Consider the following 10,183-nt stretch of genomic DNA (forward strand, 5'->3'; position numbering starts at 1 on the left):
ATTAACTTCTACTATTTTAAAGATGTTGGGATTGTTGCGTTGTTCAACTTTTCCTATGGGTCAGAGGTCATGATCGGACAGCACAGACCGCAGCCATCAATCTCTTATCACTGATCCAGGATCAGTCTACATAAACACATGCACATGAGCACACGCACACAGACACAAAAAGAAATGGAAATCTGGGCTGCTTTGTGCTTTTATTGTAATTTTTGAAGGACAAACACTGGAAAGGTGAATGCTTGCAATTCCAAATGCTGTTCACCTCAACTGAACTCTGGATGTGTTTAGCCTTAGTGGTTATATGCTGAGAAACTTTATGACCTGTGAAAAGAGTGTTTTAAGAAGCTGTATCCTGTCTAACATGACAGACATGTTTCTGCCCAGGTGCATCATTTTCAGCCATAACTTTCCCAGCATGCTCCTCAGTTTCTGTCCTTCAACCAGTGTTTTTAAATGCTTTACAGCTGTGCATTAAATTATCAATAAATCCAAAGAAAGTTGACTTTGGGTCATTCCTTTCCTAAAGCATATCAGCTTTATAAATATAATGTAAATACTCTGCAATGTCCTCGTCAGACACACTCATTCTAGGCTGCATTTTCTTAACCAGTTCAGAAGCAGAAACCCCTAAAACTACACCTGCCCAAACTTCACCTGAAACCACATCCAAATCACAGAAGGGATGTAATGTAGGAGATGACATCTGTAGAAGCTGCATAAAGTGCAGTTGAGAGGTTTTTCAGCCCAGTGATGCACCCACCACTGGCTACTGTACCTCAGTGACCATACAGAGGCGTGCCACGGATGTGTAGCTGAGCTCAGTTATAACAAGATGAGCACTACAGGACATTTAAGGATCTTACTTTTATCTTTTTTCTTCTTTTCCAGAAATTGTACAGATAGTATGTCCATTTGTATGACCAGAAGGTCATGTAATAGTTATGCAGCAGGACAGTTGTTGTTATTAGTAGTAGTAGCAGCACATTCTACAATAATTTATGCTAGTATATTTAGGCAGTATATAATCTAATTCTAATAGCTAATGTATTAAGGTTATAGGATGTGCATAAAAAATGATCTTGGGAATCAAACTATTGTGAACACACACACACACACGCCACAATAAAAAAAGTTACCAGTACCAAGCTAGTTGCACTTACTTTTGCAGGCACTAGGTGGTGTCATAACTAAACAAACATATTTGACTATGGCAAGGAACGCAGGTCAGCTGTCTTACTTAAAGCTGTTTCTGCATGATAAATTGCCCAAGATGCTGAGAAGCTGATATTCCCACTTTCTGAAAAATAGTGTGAGGTCACATTCTTCTCACTATCTCCATCTATCTATTTTTCTATCTGTCTATCTGTCTGCCCCCTGTCTGTCTGTCTGTCTGCCAATCTATCTATCTACTTATCATGTCTCATTCTGTCATTTTAGCTGAGAAACTGTTTCCAACTATGTTGGTTCCATGTGATATCGAATATCCAGCGTTCATCTCAGAGCGAACCATTAAGGAAACGACAGGCAACATTGACTGTGAAGACTGCACCAAGTAGGTAGAATTCTAAACAACTATACAGAATGAATACACACTCACGTGCAATGGGCAATAACTATGATTTCCAAAGTTTTATAAGTAAATATTCATTAAGGAATTGCTCATTTGCTTGTCGTTGTCTGTATGTCTCTGTGTGTGTGTGTGTGTGTGCATGTGAGAGAGATGTACCTTTAACTAGACACTTAGATTGCGTGTGAGCATGTGTGTGCCGCATCCATATGTGTGTGTTTGGTGTTGAATACTGAAACATGGCTATGCAGACATGATTCCACAATTTAAAATGACAACACAGACATTGTGTCTATGTGTATTGTGCCTCTGGTCTACTCTGCTGAAATATTATACACTTGTAGCCACAAATATCTATGCACATGGGCTTTCACTTTAAAATCCAACACCTCTGCTGATACCATATAATAAACATAACAAGCTTTTATTAACTTGCTGTGACGTTTTGATCGCCACAGCCATTGGAGGGCTAGAGCTGGGGGCCCAAGAGTTCGGGGACCGCTTGCTCAGTGCAGAGTCTTAAAGGGAAGGGGCCAATTCTGTCTCACCTCAGCCCGTATTTCACCTTTATTGCTTCAGCTATGTTTCACAGCAGCGAAACACAGAGACTTAGAGGATTGCTTTACAGTATGATTAACAGACACATGGTTTTATGAAAGAACTGATTTGGGAAGATATCCCTGCAGACGGTTAACAGTCGGGTTTGGTGAGACGGAACAGAGAAAAGAAAGAATGGAATTAGTTTCCTTCATATAAACACATAGAAAATTGGTGCAGCACCCAATAGTGTTTTGTTTCTTCACATTAAATGATTTTGGGGCTTTTCCATAACTCATCCCGCTCACATCCTCGTTACTCCAAACAGTGGACGCGGCACATTAAACGACGAGGCGTTTGTGTGAGTCTGCCTGAGTTTGTACACTTAACCAGATGTGAGCATGACTCAGTGTAAGCATGCTCATCGGCCCTCTGCAGGTCTACGTCATGCGTTTGCGTGCGTCGCTCGTGAGCCGACTTGTGGTTCTGCTGGCTCATGCATTCTCGGCCGAGGAAGCCGTTCTTCGAGTGGCGCTTCTGTGCTGAGAGAGAAAGGGGCGCTAGCACCACAGATGGTGCTCGCTTGCCACAGCAGCAGAGAGGGGGCTTGCTCCCCACGGGAAACTGCGGCCCGCTGGCTCGGCTGTGTTCGTACAGTTACAGCCAACGAGGCAGCCCTCTCGAGCACGGCCAAAAGCCCTGATCCTTAGGCCCTGCAGCTGCCTGGCTTCCCAGAGGCCCCTTGAATATGAAATCAAGATAATCTGGTTAAGTGGATCTGCCCGCAGGCTAAGATTAGTTTAATCTCATTTAGTTGAAGGAAATTGATTAGAGACACAGACATACATACGGGCACACATACATCTGCAGAACAAAAGGTGTCAGAAAGTTCATACTGTCTGCTCCTATTAGGACCAAAATTGTTTTCAAGAGTGCCAATAAGGGAGAAATGGAGAGTGAGAGAGAGTTCAGTTTGGTTCATTTGTTAGTAGTGTTAACTGACAATGTTAGAATTATGGTATATATATTCCAAGTTTAGTTATGAACTCAATAATAAAATTACGCCATATCCTCGGAGCCACAAGAAATATGGTTCTTAATGTCCTTAAATGTTATTTATTAGCACTGGTTACTCTATTCAAATCTTTGTCTATGGACTTTATGAAATGTTTTCTATTTTATTAAGGTCAAGTTTATGGAGATGTGATAAGAGTTTTTGAAATAAGAATGGTGTGTGTGTGTGTGTGTGTGTGTGTGTGCGTGTGTGTGCGTGTGTGTGTGTGTGTGTGTGCTCACGCACACATGTGCCACTGCCCAAACTCAGTAGAAGTTTATGACTAGGATTGGGAATGTGATGTACTGGTCTGTTTATCTGAATAAATGTGTGTGGCAGAATTTTTGGCATGTACCCCGAGATCTTTTGGGTCTTTTACCAATTATAACATTGATTTTGTGGGACTCTGAGCCTACACCCACACAGCCGGTACCATTCTATGTGCCTTTGCGCATACACATATGTATGTGTCCTTATGGACTTCTGTCTCAACTCAATCTAAGTGTAGGGGCCACACATGTGGGGCCACTGTTTGGTCCCAAAATTCTTTTAAAGACTGCTTCCATGTGTATGTGTTTTCCTGAATTTGTACATGCTGCCACTTGTGTGGTTGACAGATAGGGGTTAGCATGGGTTTTTAACTGTGCCAAACATGTATTGGCTTGAATTACAGTCAGAGGTGAATATAAATGCATAAGTTAATATTTAAGTACAGTGTTAGTTATGGCATTTTTCCTGCTTGTGCTGTCCTGTGTCTCTGCCGAGCAGATGAAGGGTTAAGTGTGTTTGTCTAGCAAAGCACTCCCGTTTTATAGGCATATGCTTTCAGAGAGAGAATTCACATGCATGCAGGCATGTTCGGGGCGTTCAGTTGAAATGCAGTGACGTACTGACGGTCGGTCACACACCTGCGCACTTGGTTATCGTTAGGCTCCCAAGAGTGCAGTCAGCAGGAGGATGTGGGTGGTTTATCATCAAAGTCCTTTTACAAGGAGTATAAACTTTTGGTTACAGACGTGGTGTGTCCCTATCACAATGATATACATCAGTGCTTCACCGCCAGCATTTACAAACTCAAGTTAAGTGCACTCAGACTTTTTAGAGCAATGCTGAGAGCAACATTTAACTCGAACCCTAAACCTCAGATCCAGCCCCAAAAATATGAATTTACAATCTCCATGCTATGTATTGATCATGTTTTAGGGTCTTTGTAGGCGTTTGTGTTTAAAAATGAGACCGTAATGGACCACTTTAGCTTTAAAGATATGCATTAATGCTGAATAGAGCAGTATTATGTTTATACCACAGTTTTAAGTTAATGTAGAGGTCATGCCTTGAATGGAAGCAGTCCTGGTTCAAATACGGTGTGAAATGTATTTACGATGTTTGAAATTTGCCTTATCTGCTCTAATGAACCATTGATAATGCAGTATTAAGTTTATATCTTAGTTTTAAGGTAAGGCAGACTGCCAGAGGTCTTGGCCGAGACAGAAGCGCTCTTTTAGAAAACGGGTTTATATATGATGTTTAAACGAGGAGATATTCATAATGTGTGTTTAGGATTACGTTGTTTTTAAAACAGCATAACTTCCTTAGAAGTTTTGACAAAGCTGTACTAAAGACTGAACTATGATACATTAGCATGATACTTTATCCTTCACTTCACCAGAGTTAAGGACACTCTGACTGTTATTTGATTGCCAGTGAATTAAAATTTCATTGCAAATTGAAACCATCACAAAGACAAAAGGAGAGCACAGTTCACAGTTAATTATTAGTCTGAGGTGAAGTGGTTAAGACTTGCTGATTCATACCTTATGAAATGCGGTCATGTGTGTGTATGTGTGTCTGTGTGTGTGTGTGTGTGTGTGTGTGTGTGTGTGTGTGTGTGTATGTGTGTATGTGTGTATGTGTGTATGTGTGTATGTGTGTGTGTGTGTGTGTGTGTGTATGTGTGTGTGTGTGTATGTGTGTATGTGTGTATGTGTGTATGTGTGTCTGTGTGTGTGTGTGTGTGTGTGTGTGTGTGTGTTTGCCAGTGTGTGTTGTGTGTATGTGTATAGGCATATGTGTGTGTTCCATTTAGAGCACAAGGCCAGCCACTGCTCAAGGGGGAGGTGTGTTTATCCATTCCCACCAAAACTTGTTTCTCTCGCCAACACTCCTAGGCTCTGTTTAATATCATCTGATTAAGTTGGACTTAATCAAGCTTTCACAAGGTTGAGCCAGAATCACACCGTTCTTTATCCAAATGAACCAAAATTAATTCTAGGTTGGTTTGAATGGCTGCATGCTGGATATTTTGAATCCCATTTCTAGCAAATAAGTTTCTTGATGGGCTGAGTAGAATTTGTCTATTTTTAAGTTTATTTTGGGCTACACCAATGTTCAGTTATTGTTGGACAACACTGGTTTGTGGTTGTCATCTGGTCTTTGTTAGGTTAGTTGGATGCTGTCTAAAAATGTTGTGCTCTAGAAATACTATCTGTAGAATTTTGACATGGATATGACATGTGACACGTAATTATGTGTACACTTTTGACATGGATATTTCATTTTTAACATTACATATGTTTTTGAAAATAGGCACTTTTATTTTCATTTAACTAAGTGGGAATAAAAAGTTGAGGTTAGGCAGCGCTTGTTTTGTTGCAGACATTTTTATCAGTGACTAATAGATTGGATACATCAAATTTGATAAAGCTTTTCTATATCAGTGCTTCACCAAGAAAGTATTTGTTGACCTTTCAGTAAGAAAGGTTCATGCCTAACATATCTTAAGCTATTGCCGGGTGGGTTCGTGTGTATTTATGATGTTTCTGTGATAAATCTAAGCATGAAGTGTTAAGCAGTGCATCTCTGGGCTTGATTTAGATTGTCTGGGGTCAAACGATAGGGACTTTGGTTGTATCACGGCACTCTACCACCAGACAGCGTGTTTTCAGGATAGACTGAGTGTGTCTGTGTCAAATCCCTAGCTGAGTGCAAAAGAATCCACAGAGTGTGCGATAAAACCGCTCCACAGCAAGTTCCATAAATCACATGGACCGCAGAAAAGCACGAGGCGAAGATAAAGAAAAAGAGAGTGAATGAGGGACCATCCTCCCTACCCTTCTTCATAAGTTTCACAGAGGTGCAGAAACCAGCCATGTGGGTTTCAGTCCATCTCAGCAACCAGTATGAAAAAGGCATTGTTAAAAACAAACAAACAAAAAAGTAGGAGGAAAGAAAGAAAAAATGTGGAATTCAAGTGTGGTTCTAGTTTATCCTTTTGTCCTCTGCACCCACCCCCCCCCCCTATTTTTTTTCATTGTTTTATATTTTGCAACACCTCATTGGCCAGGCACTGGCTCCTCTCACTAGCAAACTTTGATTAAAGTGGTGAGTGAGGATGAAACAATGGCAGCACATCAGGCAGCAAAGTGTGGAGGGATGAGGTACACTTCAGACAGACAAACTCATTAATACATACACACATCACACCAACGCCCCCAGCCCCCGTGGCTGTCTGAAGTTTGTGGTGCGGGTGGGTGGGTGACAGCAGCTGAGAAATATGAGTGATGGGGTGGCCAAGGACGCATGCTATCTTCTTGGTGTATATATATCTTTCTCACTGGATAAGTGAAATCAGGAATATGGTGTATGGACCAACTAATCACATGAAAGCACACACTGATTCATGCTTCGTGTCTTATTTATTGTTTCTTTTCCTTGCTCCCCATCATCCTAAGATCGTTCGTCATTCAGCAAATTCCCAGCAGTAATCTCTTCATGGTGGTGGTGGACAACAAGTGTAGTTGCGTGAATTTTAAACCTGTTACCATGGATCCTATTGAAATCATGTATATCCTTTTCAAAGAGGAGGGAGGGACGGTGAGAAGGAGATGACAGAAGGAAATAGGCTTTTGTACAGGCCATTGTGCACATTATGCAAACTTCACTGTCTCATATTGCATTAATGTGACTGTGTGCTATATAAAGTCATTTCTTGTATTATTTGGAGCTGAAAGGTCAGACAAAATCCTATAATGTTGCAGACACACTAATGCCAACTGGACAGTAGTCTTATTCTTTCAGACGGCTAATGTTTGTAACTTGAACATTGTTTGGTTATATTATGTGGAATGTAACTTAAGAATTTTATTGTTACCATTGTAATTGTATTTGCTAAGATAATATTGTCCTATTGTAATCGTTTAAGCACAAAGATGCATTTTCCCATGGTATTTTTAAGAAGCTGCCACAAATCTAGTCCAACGTTTGCAACCAAACAAGTTGGTTAGCAATAATAGTAATAATAATAATAATAGTAATAATATAGGTTGGTTGGATGATAGAACAGTAAAACAGTAATGTAGGTTTTATGGATTTTGTGTTCTCTGTAATAATGGGCAGCTTTTATTTTCTGGCTCTTTCTGCTCCAACATACGGTTTGTCTTCTGTCTTTGGTTTCCTCTTATTCATAATCAGCAAAGCAAAATAAATAAATAAATGGTATCCAACAGAAAAAAAAAAAATGGAATGAGGCTGAATCTCCTGAATGAGGAGACGAGTTCATACTCCATGACGAAGTGGTGTCAGTTCGTTAAACAGCTCACACCTGGCAGTGAGGCTCCTGACTGGAGGCGGTGCTACCTGCCAGTCATGTGAGAGGTTGCTGGATATGAGTGTCTGCAAAATGCTGCAAATGATTGGACAACAGGTGAGAGGCCATGACCCCATTACTACAGGGCCAGGCTACGAACATCTGGCCTGAAGATCTGCACCTGCACACTTCAGCCTGCCAATGGTAAGCATCTACCTCTAGCTCTTCTAGAGGATTGGGATGGCTTCCCACAACTGGCAACTGGACAGTCAGAGTCTCATTGACTCTGTGCCAGTGTGCCAGATTTGTCAAGCAATGACAAGTATCTTTATCCTCACCCATGTGATGATGTACGTGTTTATGTAATAATGCTCTTTAAAACTGCTTTTCTCTTTTTCATCTCAGAAGTTTCAGGGTTGCTAGTTCTATTAGAGTCATTAAAAGTGCTGTTTTTTATTTACCCTATAAAAGGAACAATATGAAGGGGGGAAATGTAAGATTTTAATTGGAGGGTTCATTTCTCTGGAAGGAGCTTTGGCCCTTTGTCGGCTTGGAGATGAAAAGCCTCTGCGATGTCTGTGCTGATGTTCAGAGACTTCCATCTCTAAAGATGCTGAGGTTTTTGAATACAATGCCGTCTCCCTCCAAGGAATACCGACAGATGTTACGTTTCACGATGGCCTGGAACGGACCGGTGATCAAAAACAGATGTTGTGTTGACAGAAAGCTCATATTGGTGCCTTCACTGGGCCCTGCTTGATTCTGAGGTTCCAAGTCTGGTCTTTTTCGAAAGCTGCTCTTTGTCAGCTGGAGATGCACTTTCACCATTTGAAAACCTAACAATTGATAAATAATACTAGCTGATTTTGGATCTGTATGGTATTAAACACCTTAGTGGTGTTTAACTTAATAAACACAAGATGACATTTTACGGTGGGTTTTTACACAAGCAAATATATTTGTGTATGCACACACACACACACACACACACACACACACATACATTTTAATGTCTTTTACATGCAAATTGTCCTTAACCTTCCTGCACATAATGAATCTCTGAAGTGTGAGCGTTTGAAGTTGCAGAAGGACAGGAGGCGTCCAGATACCTGCCACCCTTTCCACCCTGAGGTACCTTAAAGCTTGAAGCAATAGAGAACTGACCCAGACACATTTGAAGCTTTGGACTAACTAATAATTCCTCTGCTGAGAATTCAAGTTAATCAGCTTAATTTGTTTCTAGGCCAGTCCATCATCACTATCATCCAAAACAAGCCAAATCAAACAAAGTTTAATTTAAATACAGTGTGGTCATATTTATATATAGTGTTTATAGCAACTGTGGGTTTAAAAACTAAACAGCCTTAAAGTAATAAATGATGTTTATAATAACAAGTTTAGGGGTTGTATTAATTTAATCCATCATTTTTGTTCTATTTTACCCACAGGAAAACTCTATGGAATGTGGACGAGCATTGGATTTGACTCCGTCACTAATGGCAGTGTTCTTTGCTCTGTTAACTGCACTGTTTCCCAGGTGACGAGAACTGGCTCCACCTTTTGCCCCTGGCTTAGCTTGGGCTGTTTCGACTTGACATGCAAAGCGATGAAATAAACAACCCTTGATTCTGAACAAAATATGTAAACATTGTCCCCAAAATAATAATAATAATAAACAAAAAAAATCACCAGGGAAATGATGCAGTCCCGTGGAGATGTCAGAATCACTTTTCCCCTCTCATACTTTGAAGCTGTTGGCATTTTTCATGGGCATGAATAGAAATCGATCAGCTAAGTGAAAATAATGATGACTGTATGATGAGTATAACTGTCGTGTCTGTTAATCATGAGTTTTAGAGAAATTAATTAATTAATTAACTAATAAATGAGTAAAATACTGATTAAAGATATGTCAATATTATACATAAATTTATAAAAAGAACAGAAGGTTTTATTTATAATTTGCAAGTGGTAACCATACAACTGTGATAATGGACTATTAAGTCTACAAATTTGAGTGGTTATTCTCTATGAGCTTTGCCTTATAATGAGAGAAGTTACTTCTGTTTGTGTACTTTTTAAATAAAATGATCTGTAAAATATTGTGAAAGTTAGTTGTCACTGGTTCAATGCAGTGTATATGTGTTGTGTGTGTTTGACATTTACTGAATGTTTGGTCAATTTCTTGGTCTTTTTCTCAAAGAGCATGAGAAGACTATGTTCACAGTTTCACACACTTCTTCACTCTATTAGGATGGCCCAAGACAGAGAGACGTGGTCTGGGTTGTTATTTTGTGTTGCACAAAGAATCTGTGTGTGTGTGTGTGTGTGTGTGTGTGTGTGTGTGTGTGTGTGCGCGCGCACGTTTGTATTTGAGGAGTACTTTCACAGAAACCATGGAGCATTCCAAGACCAGCTGATGAGCACACCCTTGACT

General features: G+C 40.2%; 1 protein-coding gene across 2 annotated transcripts in view; it reads left to right on the plus strand.

Annotated features, from left to right (window-relative positions):
• cacna2d3a (calcium channel, voltage-dependent, alpha 2/delta subunit 3a) overlaps positions 1-9,856 on the plus strand; it is a 174,304-nt gene extending 164,448 nt beyond the window's left edge. For both annotated transcript variants that reach the window (XM_035536211.1, XM_035536210.1), the window contains 4 exons: positions 1,441-1,555; positions 6,893-7,005; positions 8,795-8,877; positions 9,195-9,856. In XM_035536211.1, the coding sequence (XP_035392104.1) occupies positions 1,441-1,555; positions 6,893-7,005; positions 8,795-8,877; positions 9,195-9,287 (404 nt within the window). In that variant the 3' untranslated portion in view covers positions 9,288-9,856. The remainder of the gene's footprint in view (positions 1-1,440; positions 1,556-6,892; positions 7,006-8,794; positions 8,878-9,194) is intronic.
• Positions 9,857-10,183: the final 327 nt, after the last annotated feature.

This window comes from Electrophorus electricus, chromosome 18 (assembly GCF_013358815.1).
Source record: "Electrophorus electricus isolate fEleEle1 chromosome 18, fEleEle1.pri, whole genome shotgun sequence".
Classification (NCBI taxonomy): Eukaryota; Metazoa; Chordata; class Actinopteri; order Gymnotiformes; family Gymnotidae; genus Electrophorus; species Electrophorus electricus.